The sequence below is a fragment of the Vulpes vulpes genome, chromosome 2 (assembly GCF_048418805.1).
Source record: "Vulpes vulpes isolate BD-2025 chromosome 2, VulVul3, whole genome shotgun sequence".
In the NCBI taxonomy this organism is placed as follows: Eukaryota; Metazoa; Chordata; class Mammalia; order Carnivora; family Canidae; genus Vulpes; species Vulpes vulpes.
Window position 1 is genome coordinate 35,437,974 of NC_132781.1, and position 22,145 is coordinate 35,460,118.

Below are 22,145 nucleotides of genomic sequence, written 5' to 3' on the forward strand. Positions count from 1 at the left end.
AATTTAAGAGAAAACTTTCAGAGGGAAAAAATGTGGCATATTCCAAATGAAATAGACAAAAAGATAAAATATTCTAGCAGAGTTCAGTTTTTATAGCACTATATTTTAAAGTTTATTTTAAAGGCAATATAAGAGTTTTTAAAGGTACTCCACAGGTTATTTTATTTTCCTCAAAAACTATGCTATCTGAACCTCCCTCTCAATTTTGTTATGAACCTAAAACGCTCTATAAAATAGTCAATTAAAAAACTTTGCTATCTTTAATAGATGGTTTTTCAGTTAGTGCTTCTAAATGAAAGCATCTTGTTTTCAGTAAGGTATTATGAGGTCTCTCTCTTCCACCCACTTTCCCTAAAGAATTCATCTGGTCTGAGAAATGATAGGAAGTGACATGAGAATATTTAAAATATGTATGGTTTTGTTGTATAGTAAAGGTAAAGATTAGCATAATATTGTAATTTTGCAACATCATAAAAAGGACAATAAAAGAACTTATAAGAAAACAAATTCACTAGGAAAACTATTAGATCTAACAAGAACAAATTAGAAACAAAACTTCATTCTAAACTAAAACAATAAACTACACATAACCAATAGAAACCCAGGTAGTAAACTAAGATAGCCTAAAAGAAGATTTTATCCAGTTAACATGTATATACTACATATATACTCCATGTGATATGAGGCATAAAATTTAAAGCAGAACTACAGTGCACATGATTGATTTTTCTTGGCAAAAATTAAAACATACAAATGGAAACTTCAATCCACAAGTAAACAGCGATGTGGAAAGGGAAGGCAAGAAACATACCATTATTATTGATTGTCTTAAGTAGGTGAAACTATATAAGGCTTAAATATGTGGTTGTTTTGTATTTACAATTGTGATGTGGTGTGTATCAAGAAAACTACTGATCAACAAAAGCAAGTAATTACAAAACCATTAAATAAACAATTTCTGAGTGGTAAAAAGAATGCATCATACAGATGCTAACAAGAAAAGTGATGCTACCAGTTATTTAAAAGTACTTCACTAAAACCTGGAGACTTCAAGTCCAAGAATTCGGAGGCCCCTCTAGAGGTCTCAGTCTCCTCAACCAGCTCCATTTGGAAGAAGCAGAATCTGGAATTCAGATGCCAAAAGCTGTGACTCAAAGAGGACTCCTCCCCTGAGGAACAATGAGTTGATGGGAAAGGAGACACTTCCAGGAACTCTGGAGAACTGCAGAAGCGAATCCAAAACCCCTCTGTTAACTTGATGGAAACAGGATAAAAAAAAAAAATTTTTTAAAGCCCTATCATGTAATGAATGTCATATTCCTGAACCTATGTTGGAAAACTAATTTGTAAAGTAAAGAAATGCAAAGACTCAAGAGTAGGTGAATAAATCAATCAAATTGTGTTTCCTGATGTAGGGTATTAAAATGAGCAAAAACAGATGAAACAGAAGGAATGTTGCTACTTGTACCTTCAGGTTTGTGTTGGTATCTCCCTTCACCTCAGAAACAGTATCAGAAGTCAAAGGCAACTTATCAATACTAAGTCCAACAATGCTATAAAAGCCTATACATAATAAAGTCACAATTATATTTCATTTACTCCTTAGTCACTGAATTACTCATTTATTCTGTTTTCTGGGTAAGAGGCCTACACAAAAATACAAAAAAATAAATCAGTCCTTATACCCCCTTAATAATAAACAGTATCCATGACAATAATCATAGTAGCTAATCATTCACTGAGGATTTGATATGTACCAAACACTACTTAAAGTGTGGTGATCCTGACCGTAACTCTGTAAAGGTAGGTAATATTATTACACTCATTTTATAGATAGAAAATTAAGGCATGGGTATATTAAGGAATTTGTTGAAGATTACAGACTTAGGGAATCATGGGGGATAGAGTCTACCACAGGCAATCTGACTCCAGGTCCTCTAACTGCCTTCCCAACTTAGTGATGGATATCATGAAGAAAAGGGGGGGGGGGGCAGTTAAAAGGAGTGAGCAACAAGTACAGATAAAGAGCATACAGGAGGAGTAAACACATAAAATTACACACTTTATATGAAGAGGGAGAAAGTGCATCATCAGCTGAGCTGAGCTTGACAGATGCATTCATCATTTACCTGAAGAAATAAGCAGAAAGCAGTTCAGAGGGAGGAACACGATGTTGGAGCTGGAAAGCAAAGGCAAGTCATTAAATTTGCGTGGGGCATAAAAAATAGTGGAAGAAATGGTTTCTTAATTCATCAAAAATTTACTAATTGGTAGAAGAAATGCTGTTCTCCTAGAGGACAATTTTCTGATCTTTGCCCCTTTCTTTGAAATTCCCAAAACCTACCACCAGCCTCATGTCCTGATTCCATAAAGAAACTAAAGCAGTCTTCTCTTTCCCCATTTTCTTGTTCCCTTTTATATCAGTGCTTCTTGACAGACTTAGCAATACTGGTTTCCCCATTTCTCTCTTCCCATCTTGCCAAAATCCACTCCTGTCAGGCCCCTACCAACTCTACCAAACTGCTCTTATTGCAGTCACGTAGCCTCTATGTTACTAAATTTGATGGTATTCTTTTTCTCAGTCTTTATCTTAATTGACCTACCAGCAGAATTTGACATACTGTTCCCTCCCGTCTCACAGAAAAAAAAAAAATTTTTTTTTTCATTTGGCTTCCAGGATTTCTCATGTATGGTTTTCCTTCAACGTCACTAGCTACTTAATGGCGTAAGACCCAGGGCTCAGTCCTGAGACATCTTCATCTTCTTTTTTTCATATTCACTCAACTCACTTATGATCTCATCCAGCCTTTGGCTTTACTTAACCCTTCCAAACATTCATCCTCAGACTAGCCCTTTCCACCAAACTCCAAGCTTGTAGGGTGAGCTATCCACTTAATATCACTAGGAGGTCAAAGACACATCTTAAAGTAAACATCCAAAACTTCTGATCCTGGCCCTATCCCCAAACCTGCTTTAACATTTCACTTGAAGATAACCCCATCCTTCCAGCTGCTCAGGCCAGAAACCTTACTAATCACTCTGACTCCTCTCCTCTCATACTTGATATAACATATACCAGAAACTCTGTTGACCCTACCATCAAAACATATCAAGAATAAAATCACTACTCACAATCTCCATTATAAACAATTTAGTCTAAGCCTTGTCTTCTCTCACCTGGATTTTTGCAATACTCTCCTAACTAGTCTCACTAGGCTTCTACCTTTGTCAACCTTAGACTGAATTTTCAATACAGATCTCTGTTTCAATCCTGCTAGAACACTGTCTTACCACATCACTTTTATTCTCAAAGCTCTCCACAGCTTTTCCATCTCATTCTAAGAGTCAGAGGCTGAAAGGATCTAACCACATTTCCTCCATGACCTCATCTGCTAATATGCTCCGTGCATACTGTGCTTCAGCCACACTGTCTTCTTTGCCTTTCCTTGAACACTCTAGGCACATTCCCGGTACAGGGATTTTACAATGGCTGTTCCTTCCACCTCAAACTTGTTCCCCAAATATCTGCATGACTTTCTCCCATACTTCCATCAGATCTCTGTTCAAATATCATCATCTCAGTAAGCCCTGGTAGGAAGCTTTCTAATTTCAAATTGTGAAATTCTCTCCAGGCTTTCTCTATTCCCCCTTCCATTCTTTATTTTTCTCCATAGCACATAAAACTACCTACCTATCCATCTATCCATCCATCCATCCTGTTCATGGTTCATTTCACTCCACTAGAAAGTCAGCTTCATGGGAACAGGGATGTTCTCCTCTTTTGTTCACTACTATATTCCTAGGGCTCAGGAACAATGCCTAGACATAGTAAACATTAATTGTTGTTGAATAAATGAATGTATCTCACAGATGTTAAAATGAAAAGCAATGTTACCATGAATGAAAATTCTTCATTCTGAGCAGTAATGATTTAAATCTCAATTGTTTTTATTAGGACTTTAAAGATGTTTGAAAACTCTGGCTCGAAGCCTTAGAATCCACATTTTACCAATACTTCATGAAACATCAAGATACAAAATACAAACAAGAAAAAGACCCGATTTACATAGAAGTCAATCTAATGGAAGTCAATATGTTACTTGTTAATGAACAAGTAAACATATTATAATATGTTACAAGTATATTCAAAGTGCCAATATCAAGGCTGATACAGATGACACAACATTGAGATTTTTTAAGAGAGGCTTAAGAAATGAAGCATTATTTTTAGCTAGATCAAAATGAAACAGGGTTTTAGTAGGCACTCAAGGAGGTAATAATTATTTCAAATAAAGAAAAGAATATAATAAGAAAGGTGCCAAGAAATGAACATGTGACATATTCAGGGAAGGGTACAAAAAACTAGGTGCAATGGGGCAAGGAGTTAGAAATAAGATGGGACCTTCTCTAATGTTCTAAAAGAATGATGAGACACTGAAAGATTTTATGCAGGAAAGTGGAGGATAAATATTTATGGATATCACGACTGTGATAGTCGTGAAAGGCTGGAGGACATTGAAACAGATGAGGTAAGAAATGACGATCAGGTATGCTTAATCATTTTTGTGTCAAGGACTACTTGGACAGTCTGGGAAAGCCTGTGGACTCTTTTTCAGAATAAAACTTATAAATTCAAGGAATAAAGTAGAACTACAAAAAAAATAGAAACATAGTTATCAATATAGTGTAAAAATTAAGTTCTGTTGTGTATAATAAATATTTAAATCAGTAATCTTATTACATAATTCCAAAGCAATGAGGAACATAATATTTCAAAATATGTTCAGTAACTTAAAACATTTCAAGATATATATTTTTTTAAATATAATGCAATACAGATGTATCTGTGTTTTTATTGGTGACAATGTCACAAGTACTACTAATATTACTGTCATGTGTTGTCTATATTCAAAATAAAAGGAAATGCTTAATTTTCATTAGAGGATAGTAAACACAAAGACATAATTTCTCCCTATGCATGCATGTTCATGGATTTTAAGTTAAGAACCCTCAGGGAAACTAAAATCCAGGCAGCAAGATAGGAAATGAAGGAGATATTTAGAGAGAATATATTTCAAATAAATAAACATCCTCTGTTAAGTAAAAAAAATAATAAATAAATAAATACATACATACATAAAAGGCAAAAAGATAAAATAATCCTAACCTAAACTGGATTAACTCCAGAGAGTAAAAAGGAAATATCCCTATATCAACTTCTATTTAACAGTTTCCTTTACTTTGCTAAAAAGAGCACAAACAACGGTAATACCGCCAAAGCATGATTCATTTTCAAGATGAATCCCTCCCTGTTCAAAGGTTTACATTGTTTTGACCAGCATCAGACTGTTTATCCACACAAACTGTAAATACATTATTTTTAGAACTAACCAACAACAATGCCCATTTTGTTTTGACATGTAGGACACAAAAAGAACATGGAGAAAAATGACCATCACTCGAATGTCTTCACTTCAAAAATGAGAAATACTATATACAGAGGAATGGGATGAAATTCCAAATAATAAAATTTTAAAACATTATCAGGAGGAAAATGCCTCCTGAAATTCCTTGCTTTCAAAGAGAATGTTAAGTACAGCAGTACTGTCAAACAGTATAATCTCTTCTCTGAGACACCTTCTGTTGACTTCACACAAAAAAAGGGAAGAAAGCTGTTAAAGCAATAAAGCCAAGAGAAAATCCTTTATTTTTACTCAGAAATTAAGCATTGTTCTTCAATTATTTCTTCTTTCACAAATGACAAATCCTTAATTGATTGGCACCTTGCACCCTTCTACAAAAATACACTGCAAGTTATTTGTTCTTGGTTATTTAATTTCTGCCTTTTCCCTTGGACTAGAAGATACATGAGAGCTGAGATTACCTCAATTTTTTTGTATGTTATAATCAAAGCCTAGCACAAAACCTTGTATATGGTAAGCTTAATAGGGAAGGAAGAACAGGAAGGGAAAAGAAGCTCAAAAGAAGACTTTCTGAATATATGTAAATGTAAGGACTATGAATCCTTCCTAATTTTTTACTATTATATTATATCTGTTCTCTGGTGAACCTAGCTGCACCACATGCATTCTGAATCTTTTTCCATAAAGTGTTTAATGGAATTTAACTGAAAGAAAATACTCAACACAAAGAGAAAGGTCCTCAAAGAACCTGTACAATGAACTAATTATATGACAAAATATTTACACCTAAAAGTTTAAGTTAATTATTCCTGAAGTAAGATTTCTTGCAAACGGCTGAAAACAAATATCCCATAGCTTACTAAGCTTTTTTTCCTTTTAAATTCCAAGTGCTTTTTAAAATGACTTAACCTAGGACTGATTCTAAAAGATTTTCAACCTTTTGAAGATCATAGATCACTAGTTAAATTAAGTAAACATAAATAAAACAAGTGTTCTTATAAGAATAATGGTGCCAAAGCATAAAGCATCATCTAAGGAGAAAACAGAAGTCCTGAATTTTTTTGAGTTACAGATCTCCCCAGGATCCATTTACCAACATATGTTTACAGCCTACCTTAAAACGTCCTACAAAAAAATACCTATCTAGAATTGATTAGGTATTACCAAGGAATATATGTTTAAGCAAAAGCTAAAACAAATAAGGATGGGCATGTATCCAAAAGAACTGCAGAGGGATTCAAACAAATACTTGCACATCCATGTTCATGAGAGCACTATTCAAAACAGCAAAAAGGTGGAAACAACCCAAATATCCATCTGTGGAAGAATAGGTAAAAGTACAGTATATACATACAGTGGAATATTACTTGAGCATAAAAAGTAATGAAGTACCGATATATACTACAATGTGGCTGTACCTCCAAAACACACTACATCATATAAGCCAGAAACAAAAGATCACCTATTGTATGATGGCAGTTACATGAAATATCTAGAACAGGTAAATTCACAGAGATGGAAAGTAGATTGGTGGTTGCTAGGGGCTTAGGTAGAGAAGAATAGGTAGTAATTGCTTAAAGAATATGTGGTTTTGGGGTGCCTGGGTGGCACAGTCAATTAAGGGCCCAACTCTTGGGTTCGGCTCAGGTCGTGAACTCAGAGTCAAGAGGTCAAGCCCAACTTCAGGCTTTTCACTCAACTCAGAGACTGCTTAAGATTTTCTTTCTCTTCCTCTATCCCTTCCCACCAGGTGCATGTACTTTCTCTCTTGAATAATTAAATAAATAAATATTTTTTTAAAAGAATATGTGGTTTTCTTGGATGAGGAAAATGTTTTGGAACTAGTTAAAAGTGGTGGTTCATTGTGAATGTACTAAATGCCATTGAATTGCTAACATTTTTATGGACATTTCAGATCAACTGAATAAATAAAAATTGGTTTCTGTAGTAACCATTATGTCTCTATATAATTTCCTATTCTTAAAAACCTAAATTGGTCATCTATCAAGGAGAACCTGCAATGCTCTTTAAAAAAAAAAAATGGCATCTAATATAAACAAGTATTTTTTTTTTTTTGTCATTCTAGTGGAAGTAAAGTGGTACAACACTCTGGTATCTACCAAGGTCAAGATTCATATACACATCCAGCATTTCCATTAAAAGATGAGTACACATTAGCACCAAGAAACAAGTATAAAATAAACTTTCATTGCATCACTACATATATTAACCCAACACCAGAAACCTACCAAATACAGATCAACAGCAGTGGTAAAAAAAAAAAAAAAAAAAATGTGTACAATGAACTATGTAACAGCAATGGAAATGAAGTAAACCTACACAGAAGTGAATTAATCTCACAAACACAATCCCTAGAGACATATTTTAAAATAAAATGCAAATACTGCTCTAAAATACATGACTCACAATGATCCCTATCCCATGAGTATTTCTTAATGAACGATATAGTATTGACTCTGATAAGAGAAAGAATTTTCTGGAAAAAATCTATAGGTATGTGATTTAATCTATAAATTTATAAAAATACTCTTGAACTTTATATTCCATGCATATGACACAAAGTACGCCTTATACGTTAAAAAAAATTAGCATGGCAAAGATCACTGTTCTTATATTGATTTCAATTTATTGACTTAATAAATTAAGAATGTTCCAAAATGAGCCTAAGACCTTTTCTTTGCATATAAAGATCAGGGGAAAAAAATGTTTTAGTTATTTTATCCCATATCTCAGAAAGTAAGGCTAATAAGAGAAGGATGGTAGGGTTCAGTGAAGAGAGAGAAAATCAGGTTTACCGTGCAGTGGTGACCCGGAAGGACTGCTTGATAGACCAGGAACAGGGCTACAGCGCCCTCCTTGCTTAGACGTCAGTTCTTGCTCAATTTCTTCCAGCCCCGCACTTTTCTGGAAGCGGCTCATACGATTCACAACTCGTGGTGACATGTGTGTTCGAACACAAGGCTGGCCACCGTATGGGTTGATGGGGAAAACATGGGAAGTCCCCCGGAGTGTACTGACCACAACCCAGCGACAGTCGTGGCTGAAGCAGATGTCCTGTACCTAGGAATGGACAGGGAAAAAACACAAAAATGATTGCAACTACTTGGATTGATATGTTAATTAGCTGAATTTAATTTTTTTTTAAGGGGGGAGAAAAACTATTTGGATTTATCTCGTATCACACACATATCACCAGGTATAAATAGGAATACTTGTCTTGTTACCAAATTTACCTAATATCAAGTTATAAATTAAAAATTTGATTCTACAGATGAGTTTCATGGTGAATTTTTTTTTTTAGATTTTATTTATTCATTCATGAGAGACACAGAGAGAAAGAGAGGGGCAGAGACATAGGCGGAGGGAAAAGCTCCCCTGTGGGGAGTCTGATGCAGGACTTGATCACAGGACCCCAGGATCATGCCCAGAGCCAAAGGCAGATGCTCAACCACTGAGCCACCCAGGTGCCTCTCATGGTAAATATTGATCAAAACTCCCTATCAGGGATTTGATATGTTTTCGAGTAGAGAATTTTGTCCCTTGCAGCACACAGTGTCAGGTCAAAAATCAGGACCTAGGCAGTTTCATCCTAAAGAGCTACAAAAAATATATGAGTCAGGTATATTTCTCTAAATTAATTTGCCTTCTAGCAAGCATAAAGTAGTAAAAATAAAAACAAACATTATACAATATAAGTGAAGGTATTAATTCAATCCTTCATGAGCAAATATTAAGTTTCATGCTAAATATTAGAAATGGGCACTGGGGGGCACTTGATGGGATGGGCAGTATGTGTTATATGTTGGCAAATCGAACTCCAATAAAAAATATACAAAAAAAAAAGAGGTAAATAAAAAATAACCTTTGGGAAAAGTTAAGAGGAAGGAGCCAGACATAGCCTCATGGTCTGAGGAACAACTATACACATCTGCTTGTTCTTTCATGTGCATAAGATTTTTATTTAAAAAAAAAAATCTTTGGGCTCACAACCTCAGGAGAAAAGACATGTAAGAAACTCATGAGAATGTAAAATATAAAAAGTGAAGTAACTGAGCCGCAGCCCCAGGAGTGCGATTCCAGCAGCACAGGCCCCAGATCCCAGGGCTCTGAGCGGAGACAACCCAGGATCCTGCGCTACCCCCGGGAAAGGCAGAGGTACGGAGGGCACAAGACAGCGAGGATTCTCTTGCTGCTGGGCACCCCGAACCGTGCAGATCAGCACTCCTGCCACTGGAGCATCCAGGCCAGTACAGACTGGGAGACTGTGGTAGTTACTGCGGGAGCTGACTCCAGAGCTGGAGAGCTGGCTGCCACCAGTGTTGTTGCTCCTCCTGGTGTCACCCTGTGCCTGAGACGGAGTGGGGCTATCAGGGAACAGGGGCCTCACAGGATAAGCAGCTCTCACTGAGCCATGCACACAGGTGAGAGTCAGCACAGCAGGCCCCTCCCCAAGAAGACCAGCTGGAAGGACAGTGGAAGAGCAAGTTCTTAGTTGGGCAGCACTGGAAAGCTTCTGGGGAAGTTAAGGGATTTAGAGTATATAGAACCAGAGGATACCCCTCTTTCTTTCTGTTTTTGTATTTTCTTTTTTTTTTATCTTCCTTTTTCCAATACAACTCGTTTTTAGCCACTCTGCACTGAGCAAAATGACTAGAAAGAACTCACCATAAAAGAAAGAATCAAAATCAGTACTCTCTGCCACAGAGTTATAGAATTTGGATTACAATTCGATATCAGAGAGCCAATTCAGCACAATTATAAAGCTACTGGTGGCTCTGGAAAAAAGCATAAAGGATTCAAGAGACTTCATGACTGCAGAATTTAGATCTAATCAGGCCGAAATTAAAAATCAATTAAATGGGATGAAATCCAAACTGGAGGTCCTAACGACAAGAGTTAATGAGGTAGAAGAAAGAGTGACATAGAAGACAAGTTGATGGCAAGGAAGGAGGCTGAGGTAAAAAGAGAAAAATGATTAAAAGACCATGAGGAAAGGTTATAGGAAGTAAATGACAGCCTCAGAAGGAAAAATATACGTTTAATTGGGGTTCCAGACTGCACTGAAAGGGACAGAGGACCAGAAAGCATATTTAAATAAATCATAGCTGAGAACTTCCCTAATGTGGAGAGGGAAACAGGCATTCAGATCCAGGAGATAGAGAGATCCCCACCTAAAATTAATAAAAACTGTTCAACACCTCGACATTTAATAGTAAAACTTGCAAATTCCAAAGATAAAGAGAAAATCCATAAAGCCACAGAGACAAGAGATCCCTAACTTATATGGGAACAAATATTAGATTAACAGCAGACCTCTCCACAGAGACCTGGCAGGCCAGAAAGGGCTGGTAGGATATATTCAGGATCCTAAATGAGAAGAACTTGTAGCCAAGGATACTCTACCCAGAAAGGCTCTCATTCAGAATAGAAGGAGAGATAAAGAGCTTCCAAGATAGGCAGAAACTGAAAGAATATGTGACCACCAAACCAGCTCTGCAAGAAATGTTAAGGGGGACTCTGTAAAAGAAAGAGGATGCCCAAAGAAATAATTCACAAAAACAGGGACTGAATAGGTATTATCATGACACTAAATTCATATCTTTCAATAGTAACTCTGAAGGTGAATGGGCTTAATGATCCCATCAAAAGACTCTGGGTTCCAGACTGGATAAAAAAGCAAGAAAGCAAGACCCATCTATTTGCTGTCTACAAGAGACTCATTTTAGACCTAAGGACACCTCCAGCCTGAAAATGAAAGGTTGGAGAACCATTTACCATTCAAATGGTCCTCAAAAGAAAGCAGGGGTAGCAATCCTCATATCAGATAAATTAAAGTTTATCCCAAAGACTGTAGGAAGAGATAAAAAGGGATACTACATCATACTTACAGAATCTATCCAACAAAAGGACCTAACAATCATGAATATTTATGTCCCTACTGTGGGAGCTGCCAAGTATATCAATCAATTAATAACTAAATGAAAGACATAATTAGATAATAATACACTAATACTGGGAGATTTCAACATGGCGCTTTCTGCAAATGACAGATCTTCTAAGCACACCATCTCCAAAGAAACAAGAACTTTAAATGATACACTGGACCAGATGGATTTCACAAATATTTACAGAACTTTACATCCAAATGCAACTGAATACATTCTTCTCAAGTGCACATGGAACTTTCTCCAGAATAGACCACATACTGGGTCACAAATCAGGTCTTAACCGATACCAAAAGATTGGGATTGTCCCCTGCATATTTTCAGACCATAATGCTTTGAAACTTGAACTCAATCACAAGAAGAAATTTGGAAGACATTGAAACACATGGAGTTAAAGAGCAGCATGCTAAAAGATGAAAGGGTCAACCAGGAAATTACAGAAGAATTTAAAAGATTCATGGAAACTAATGAGAATGAAGACACAACTGTTCAAAATCTTTGGGATACAGCAAAAGCAGTCCTGAGTGGAAAAAACATTGCAATACAAGCATCCCTCAAAAACTGGAAAAAACTCAAATACACAAGCTAACTTTGCACCTAAAGGAACTGGAGAAAGAACAGCAAATAAAACCTACACCAAGCAGAAGAAGAGAGTTAATAAAGATCCAAGCAGAACTCAAAGAAATAGAGATCAGAAGAACTGTAGAACAGATCAACAAAACCAGGAGTTGGTTCTTTGAAAGAATTAATAAGATAGATAAAACATTAGCTAGCCTTCTTAAAAACAAAAGAGAAAAGACTAATTAATAAAATCATGAATGAAAAAGGAAAGATTACAAGAAAATACAAACGATTATAAAAACATATTATGCGCAGCTATACATCAATAAATTAGGCAGTCTAGAAGAAATGGACGCATTTCTGGAAAACCACAAACTACCAAAACTGGAACAGGAAGAAACAGAAAACCTCAACAGGCCAATAACCAGAGAGGAAATTGAAGCAGTCATCAAAAACCTCCCAAGACACAAAAGTCCAGGGCCAGATGGCTTCCCAGGGGAATTCGATCAAACATTTAAAGAAGAAACAATACCTATTCTACTAAAGCTGTTCCGAAAGATAGAAAGGGATGGAATACTTCCAAACTTGTTCTATGAGGCCAGCATCACCTTAATTCCAAAACCAGACAAAGACCCCACCAAAAAGGAGAATTATAGACCAATATCCCTGATAAACACAGATGCAAAAATTCTCAACAACATACTAGCCAATAGGATCCAACAGTACATTAAGAAGAAGATTATTCACCATGACCAAGTGGGATTTATCCCCGGGATGCAAAGCTGGCTCAACACTTGTAAAGCAATCAACGTGATAGATCATATCAACAAGAGAAAAAACAAGAACCATATGATCCTCTCAATAGATGCAGAGAAAGCATTTGACAAAATACAGCATCCATTCCTGATCAAAACTCTTCAGAGTGTAGGGATAGAGGGAACATTCCTCAGCATCTTAAAAGCCATCTATGAAAAGCCCACAGCAAATATTATTCTCAATGGGGAAACACTGGGAGCCTTTGCTCTAAGATCAGGAATACAACAGGGATGTCCACTCTCACCCCTGTTATTCAATATAGTACTAGAACTCCTAGCCTCACCAATCAAGCAACAAAAAGAAATAAAAGGCATTCAAATTGGCGAAGAAGTCAAACTCTCCCTCTTCGCAGATGACATGATACGGTACATAGAAAACCCAAAAGAGGGCAGCCAAGGTGGCTCAGCAGTTTAGTGCCGCCATCAACCCATGTCGTGATCCTGGAGATCCAGGATTGAGTCCCATGTTGGGCTCCCTGCATGGAGCCTGCTTCTCCCTCTGCCTATGTCTCTGCCTCTCTCTTTCTCTCTCTTTCTCTCTTTCTCTATCTCTCATGAATAAATAAATAAAATCTTAAAGAAAAAAGAAAACCCAAAAGACTCCACCCCAAGATTGCTAGAACTCATACAGCAATTTGGCAGTGTGGCAGCATACAAAATCAATGCCCAGAAATCAGTGGCATTTCTATACACTGAGACTGAAGAAAGAGAAATTAAGGAATCAATCCCATTTACAATTGCACCCAAAAGCATAACATACCTAAGAATAAACCTGACCAAAGAGGTAAGGGATCTATACCCTAAAAACTACAGAACACTTCTGAAAGAAATTGAGGAAGACACAAAGAGATGGAAAAATATTCCATGCTCATGTATTGGAAGAATTAATACTGTGAAAATGTCTATGCTACCCAGGGCAATTTACACATTTAATGCAATCCCTATCAAAATACAGGTTTTTCTTCAGATAGTTGGAACAAATCATCTTAAGATTTGTGTGGAATCAGAAAAGACCCCAAACAGCCAGAGGAATACCAGAGCTGGGGGCATCACAATGCTGGATTTCAGGTTGTACTACAAAGCTGTGATCATCAAGACAGTGTGGTACTGGCACAAAAACAGACACACAGCTCAATGGAACAGAATGGAGAACCCAGAAATGGGCCCTCAACTCTATGGTCAACTAATACTCGACAAAGCAGGAAAGACTATCCACTGGAAAAAGGACTATCTCTTCAATAAATGGTGCTGGGAAAATTGGACAGCCACATGCAGAAGAATGAAACTAGACCATTCTCTTACACTACACACAAAGATAAACTCAAAATGGATGAAAGATCTAAATGTGAGAAAAGAATCCATCAAAATCTTAGAGGAGAACACAGGCAACACCCTTTTTGAACTTGGTCATAGCAACTTCTTGCAAGATACATCTATGAAGGCAAGGGAAACAAAAGCAAAAATGAATTATTGGGACTTAAGATAAAAAGCTTCTGCACAGCAAAAGAAACAGTCAACAAAACTAAAAGACAGTCTACAGAATGGAAGAAGATATTTGCAAATGACATATCAGATAAAAGGCTAGTATCCAAGATCTATAAAGAACTTATTAAATTTAACAGCAAAGAAACAAACAATCCAATCATGAAATGGCAAAAGACATGAACAGAAATTTCACAAAGGAAGATATAGACATGGCCAACAAGCACATGAGAAAATGCTCCACATCACTTGCCATCAGGGAAATACAAATCAAAACCACAATGAGATACCACCTCACACCAGCGAGAATGGTAAAAATTAACAAGACAGGAAATAACAAATGTTGGAAAGGATGTGGAGAAAGGGGAACCCTTTTGCACTGTTGGTGGGAATGTGAACTGGTACAGCCACTCTGGAAAACTGTGTGGAGGTTCCTCAAAGAGTTAAAAATAGACCTGCCCTACGACCCAGCAAATGCACTGCTGGGGATTTACCCGAAAGATACAGATGCAGTGAAATGCCGGGACACCTGCAGCCCAATGTTTATAGCAGCAATGTCCACAATAGCCAAACTGTGGAAGGAGCCTTGGTGTTCATCGAAAGATGAAAGATGTGGTCTATATATACAATGGAATATTACTCAGCCATTAGAAACGACAAATACCCACCATTTGCTTCGACGTGGATGGAACTGGAGGGTATTATGCTGAGCGAAGTAAGTCAATTGGAGAAGGACAAACATCATATGGTCTCATTCATTTGGGGAATATAAAAAATAGTCAAAGGGAATAAAGAGGAAAGGAGAGAAAATGAGTGGGAAATATCAGAGAGGGTGACAGAACATGAGAGACTCCTAACTCTGGGAAACAAACAAGGGGTAGTGGAAGGGGAGGTGGGTGGGGGGTTGGGGTGACTGGGTGACAGGCACTGAGGGGGGCACTTGACGGGATGAGCACTGGGTGATATGCGATATGTTGGCAAATTGAACTCCAATAAAAAAAATTATATATAAAAAAAGACTGCTTCCTAGTCTGTCAGTGAAAAGAAGTTTCCTTCTTTCATTTTAAAAATACTTCTGATATAAAGTGGTGCTAACAATCAGTACCAAGGCAGGAAGACAGAATTCCACTTCAATGCTTACTTAGAAAACTGTTCTAAAAGAAGCGCTTCTGCTCTATGACCTTAAGGACACATCAGGATACTTAAATGAACAGAGAAGATACTAGCTGTCAAGAGACAGAGAGGGTTTAATCCTTTAAATAACATAGAGGGTAACAAGTCATCTTCTCACAAAATGCAAAATGATATAACTGTTGGTGTTATCAAACAAGTTGGGTGGTTGTTCCCACATTATTAAAGACAAGAAAGACTATATATGATGGCAAAATAGTAATAAAATAATGACATCATCTGCATGATTTTTGTACCTCAATTTTGTAATGATATATTTTTTTAAAGACTTTATTCATTTATTCATGAGAGACACAGAGAGAGAGAGGCAGAGACACAGGCAGAGGGAGAAGCAGGCTCCATGCAGGGAGCCCGACGTGGGACTCGATCCCAGGTCTCCAGGATCACGCCCTGGGTGTCAAACCGCTGAGCCACCCAGGGATCCCCCTGTAATGATATTTCTAGTAAAGATTTTCTCATCACAAAAACAGGAAAGCTAGATGGGAGGTGTATCTCTGTTTTATTGCTACAGTACCAAATATGATGGCAAATAATATTTACCAAGTACAGATCAGGCAATTGTTAGAAACAGAAGTTTAAACAAGTACAGTAACAAAAAAAAAAAAAAAAAAAAAAGACTATCAAAACACCTACCCTCAAATTTAGGAAGCAAGCATACTTTGATAATTGTGATTTTTTTAAGAACTATTTACTATCCTATAGTCAGGAATTGACCCAATCCAAGCAAAAGATACACTCTATGGGTCCAACTTAGCATTTCAAACTGGTATGAAGCTGGAGCAAAGAATGAAGGTGAACATGGGACAAGTACAGGTTTCTTCCTGAAAAGAGTCAGCAAACTTTTTTAGTAAGGGGCCAAAATTTTAGGCCTTGTAGGCAAGAAAACAAAACCAAGGATACTATGTAGGTACTTAAAATAACAAGAAAGAAAACAAATTTTCACAAAATTTTTTTACCAAATAGAATTTTTTGTAATGTATGTCTACTAAAGAAGAATGGAGTCTGTTTTTTACAGTAGATAATATTTTGTTTATTTGGGGCTCAAAGCTAGTATTATTATCATCAAATAGATCCCAAGGCTTATCTTTATAAAAACCATTCTTAGCTCATGAGATGTACAAAAACATAGGGCCACATATGGCCAATGGACCAGAGTTTGCTGACCCGTCTTATACCACCATCATGGTAGTAAATGTAAACTTGTCAAATCATCATAAACTTCAAAGCAGAAAGGACCTCAGAAATCTAAAGTCAAGGTCAAAAACACAGTAAGACCCTCAGGTCAATATTATTCCTATGGTTTATAAGATACTTCACAGTAAAGAGAGGGGAATCTACACAAAAAGCCTTCCCCATATGAAGAATCTGTGCAAGATATTAGTTAGAAACAAGGGACCAATGAGACTATAGTTCTTTTCTAAATTCCACAGCAAGCAGGCATTCTGCTTTGTTTTCAAGGTGAATATAGCAGTACTCAATTCAACATTAACATGTAACTATTGGAGAAAGTAATCTTAGTTGAAAGAAAATCACATATACATACACACATAAACCCCACAATCTCAAGACAACTATTTTAAAGTATCTTGCACATCTTAATGCATAGACAAGAATGTATAGATATGTATATGTATATGTGTGTGTGCATATAAACATACATATCACATAAACACAAATATAGATACATGAAGACATGTGCATGCACATACACGTACACAATTTTTTACTGGATAACAGCAACCAACTTGAAATATAAAATCATTAAACTTCAATATTATAAAAGATAGTGAAAACACATGGAAATAGCACTATATATATATATAAAGCCTTTATATATGATCACAGGCTTTCCTTACTGGGAGCATATAAGGGTAAATGTATCTATCACTTACTAGCTACACAGCCATGGAAAAGTTAGTTAACAACTCTCTGCCTTATGGTTCTTCATTTGCAAAATGGGAACAATAATGCAAGTCTCATAGGGTTTTAGATTTAATGAATTAACATGTAAAGCACTTAGAAGAGTGCTTACCACTTAATAAGCAGTAAACAAAGATGTTCGCTGTAATTATCATAATTACCATAAAAATACATCCCTACTCTTCAAACATCTCAGTTTTCACTGCTAACAACATAGACTAAACCACTATCATCACTTGAACAGGTTACTATTAAGACTCCTAACTGGACTCTTACTTGAGACCATCTACAAGCAACAGAAGACAAAGTAGATGAATTGTACTTATCAAAATTAAAGACTTTCCTGCATCAAAGAATATTATCAGGGATGCCTAGGTAGCTCAACAGGCCTGCCTTCTGCCCAGGGCATGATCCTGGAGTCCCACATGGGGCTCCCTGCATGGAGCCTGCTTATCTCTCTCTGCCTATGTCTTTGCCTCTCTCTTTGTGTCTCTCATGAGTAAACAAATAAAATAAAATCTTTAAAAAAATTTTTTTTGAACTACAGAATATGAGAAAATATTTCCAAATAATACATCTGATAAGGGTCCAGCATGTAAAATACATAAATAAGTCTTTTGACTCAATAACATAAAGAGAAATAATTCAATCAAAAATAAGCAAAAAATTGGATATTTTTCAAAAAAAGATACAGAAATGGCCAAAAAGCAGGGGCACCTGGGTGGCTCAGCGGTTGAGAATCTGCTTTCAGCTCAGGTCATGATCCTGAGGTCCTGGGATCAAGTTCCCATCGGGCTCCCTGCAGGGAGCCTGCTTCTCCCTCTATGTCTCTGCCTCTCTCTGTGTCTCATGAATAAATAAATGAAATCTTAAAAAAAGAAAGAGCACATGAAGATGTTTGTGCTAAACATTATTAGTCATTAGAGAAATATAAATAAAAAATACAATGAGATACTACTTCATACTGAAAAGAATGAACATTAAAAAAAGAAAAAGATAAAATAAGTGTTGATGAGGATGTGGAAAAACTTGAACTCTCATACACTGCTGGGAAAAAAGAAAATGGTGCAGCCACGTGAAAGTCCTCTAAAAGTTAAACACAGACTTTCATCCTTAGATACCCAAGAAAACTGGAAATGTATGTTCAAAACAGAAACCTGCATACTAATGTTCACAGCAGTGGAGTTCAAAAGTGAAAACAACTTCTATGTTTATCAACTAATAAATGCAAAAAATGTGGTCTATAGATACAGGGAATATTATTCAGCTACAGAAAGTAATAAAGTTCTGATATGTGCTACAACATAAATGAACTTTGAAAACAATATGTAAAATGAAAGCAGACAGAAAAGGCTACCTATTATATGATTCCACTTATATGAAATGGACAGAATAAGCCAATCCAGAGAAAAAAACAGAAAAGAGGTTAACAACTGCCATGGACCAGGGAGAAGGGAAGGGAGAGTGGCTGCTCATGGGTACCAGGTTTCTTTCTAGGGTGATGAAAATGTTCTGGCATTAAATAGTAGTGATTGATATACAAGTCTGTATACCAAAAACCACTAAATTGTACACTTTAAAAGGGTGAACTTTATGCATGTGAATTATGTCTCAATAAAGCTGTTATTTAAAAAAAAAAAGGAAAAACTAAGTAGTTAGTTCACTTACAGGGAAGTTCTATAGCCTCTTTTTATAGTTTGTGGTTTCACTGAAGGGTCAGTTAGTTCTTTGATATGTCTCTATTGTTCTATGCTCAGAAGAAGTTAGCAGCTGCTAAGAAGCCTAAGCTAGCATTTTATCTGTGCCCATGCTGACTCACTTCACATCTGGAGTTGGGGTAAATGAGTGATTACAATATAAAATGGGTAAACATATAACCAACGTTCTTATTAAGTTTCCCTCCATTTAACAAAGAAGTGTGGCATAAAATGATAGAAAAAAATCAAGCAGAGAACCTAGTCTGGGAATCCTCATTAGACACTCACTGTTATCAAGTTAGAGCTTTTAAGAATACAAATGTCAGGATTCTTAACTAATGAGATATGAATTTTTAAAATACAGAATGTTTAATTAAATAGTTTACAAATTTATATTAGGTTATATAATTTATTGTTCATTAAATAGTTCCTGTATTATTTGAAATATTGATAACATCTCACACTTGTTTTTTATTGTAATGATGTAAAATCTGGGTATCAGAAACCATTAGGCCTCTAGAAAGCTAATATATTTGTTCCTTAAAATATATTGTAGCTATATTCCAGTAATTCTAATTTATACAAATACTTTGTTGACAAACTGAATTATCCTTTTTAAAAGTATTTTGTAGATTTAATATTCCAAAACAATATTTGGAACAACCAAATCTAATATAGCAGACATACGCTCACACAGAACAATTATATCCATTTTATCAAAAGCTAAAAAACCCCACCCCAAACATATATTTAATTCACAAAACAGGTTAACTAAATTACATATGACACAAGAGTATTTGAGCACCAGACTTAAGTAGTACCCCATTTAAGCATCTAGGATAGAAATCAGCATTTTAAAGGGCTCCAGTTTATACCTCAAATTTTTCATCAAAACCCAATTAATTAATAACAACGATCAAAGTATAGAGTTATTATTATTTTGTTGAGAGGGAAAGAGAGAGAGAGGGTGGGGAAAGGGCAGAGGGAGAGGTAAAATCCCAAGCAGGCTCCACACCCAGAGCAGAGCCTGATGCAGGGCTCGATCTCACAACCCTGAGATCATGACCTGAGCCAAAATTAAGAGTCAGATGCTTAACTAACTGAGCCACCCAGGCACCTGAAAGAATAGGGTTATTTTAACATACTAAAAACTAAAGCAAAGTTCCTCAAACTTAAGTGTGAAAAGAAGCACCAAAGGTACTTGTAAGAAGTGCAAATAAGTTGGTCCCACCTTCAGGATTATGATTGGTAGGTACTGGGAGGAGAGAGAAACATCACCAAGAAATTTGCAGTTTCAGAACACTCAGATAATGACTCTGATACTGACCTCAAGTCTGTAATACAGACCCAGGAAATAAAGTGACCAAAAATGACAGTCCCCCTAATTCCATATCAAATGTTTGAAAGCATAAAAAGACATCTTTAAAAAAATAAAGTAATAGCAATGATTGCCTTGGGGAAGACAGATGGAGAAGACTGAAAAAAACCTGTAAGGAAATTTTCTGGGATGATGAAAATGTCCTGTGGCCTGACCCAAAGGAAGACAGTATTTGGATAAAAAGTCTACAATCCAAGAGTATTATAGTTTCAGAAGCCTGTGAGAAGGGCAACCAAAGCCATAAAGACAAGTCCCAAGGAGCAAAAACTAACTAGCCAAGGTCTAAGCCCTCAGATGATGTTGTATTTAATGAAAACTCATAGGAAAATATATAAAAGAAGTTATTTAAGAATATAGAAGATCGGGATCCCTGGGTGGCACAGCGGTTTGGCGCCTGCCTTTGGCCCAGGGCGCGATCCTGGAGACCCGGGATCGAATCCCACATCGGGCTCCCAGTGCATGGAGCCTGCTTCTTCCTCTGCCTGTGTCTCTGCCTCTCTCTCTCTCTCTCTGTGACTATCATAAGTAAATTTAAAAAAAAAAAAAAGAATATACAAGCTCAAGAGGCATTCATTTAAAATGCTGTAATCTATCACAACAAGGTTAATGGCAATAAAAGTTTGCTTGGGAATGAGTTGCTTAGAACAGAAATGTGTTAAGATGGATAATCCACACATACCCTCTGTCCTATCTGCCCATCCCTCCCCCTCTCAATTCTTCAAAATCATTCACTTATTCAGTAAGGATTTATGGAAAGATTCTTACATGTTGTGCACTCTTGTACATGCCAAAAATTTTTAAATGACCTAATGCCAATAAGCAGCATGAAATTATCATCTGAACCAGTAACTACACCCTTGGGCATCTACGCCAAAGAAATGAAAACTATGTTCACATAACATACTCATAATAGCCCACGACTGTAAATGGTCTGAGTAATGTGTAAACAGAATGTGTGAGTTAGGTCTACTTATGAAAGGGCAGTGTGAGGAACCTGTTCAGTATCCTACACAAACCTACACATGTGATTAAATTGCATGGACCTAAACACACACATATACACTTATTTCCACACAAATGCACATATGAATACAAGTAAATCAGTGAAATGTGAAAAAGATCAGGGACTGTAACAATGTTAATATCCTGGTTGTGATACACTCTATTTTTGTAAAATGTTACCCATTGAGATAAACTGGGTCAAGCACACGTGGGATCTCTTAGTATTATTTCTTACAAATCCATATGAATCTACAATTATTTCAATAAAAATCTGAACTAAAAAAAGGGAGTATGATGAGTTACAAATACCACAGAGCCAAGCAATGCTAAACTGGCTCTTGCTGTAATCTGAACTCTAGTGGTAACAAGGATGAGGGCTACCCAAAATGCCAAGGTGAATCTTGGTCATGTTGAGAGAGTGGGCAGAAAAAAAGGGGTGCTTATGGCTGGACACTCACTGGATGCTGGCATGTATGGGGAAAGAAGTGGCATCAACACTGGGAAATAATCACTTGCCCAAGTGAGAAAAAGGCCACCAGTCCTGGCTGTCCCCATAGTATCTGCAGGCTAGCGTCCTCTGCCAACAAGATAGAGGATATAATGTGATGGCCTGGCAGTTGTCAATGGAGCAACTGACATGTGCACATTAAGTACATTAGTCCGTGTTCTCCTGTAGGGAAAAGTAGTCCATATCCTTGTAAGGTGGCGGG

The 22,145-nt window shown here is 36.6% G+C and overlaps 1 protein-coding gene across 25 annotated transcripts in view; it reads right to left on the reverse strand.

Annotated features, from left to right (window-relative positions):
- The window catches only part of BCAS3 (BCAS3 microtubule associated cell migration factor), a 590,779-nt gene that overhangs the window by 346,164 nt on the left and 222,470 nt on the right, over positions 1 to 22,145 (reverse strand). For all 25 annotated transcript variants that reach the window (XM_025996065.2, XM_072747642.1, XM_025996068.2 and 22 more), the window contains exon 15: positions 8,240 to 8,504. In XM_025996065.2, the coding sequence (XP_025851850.1) occupies positions 8,240 to 8,504 (265 nt within the window). The remainder of the gene's footprint in view (positions 1 to 8,239; positions 8,505 to 22,145) is intronic.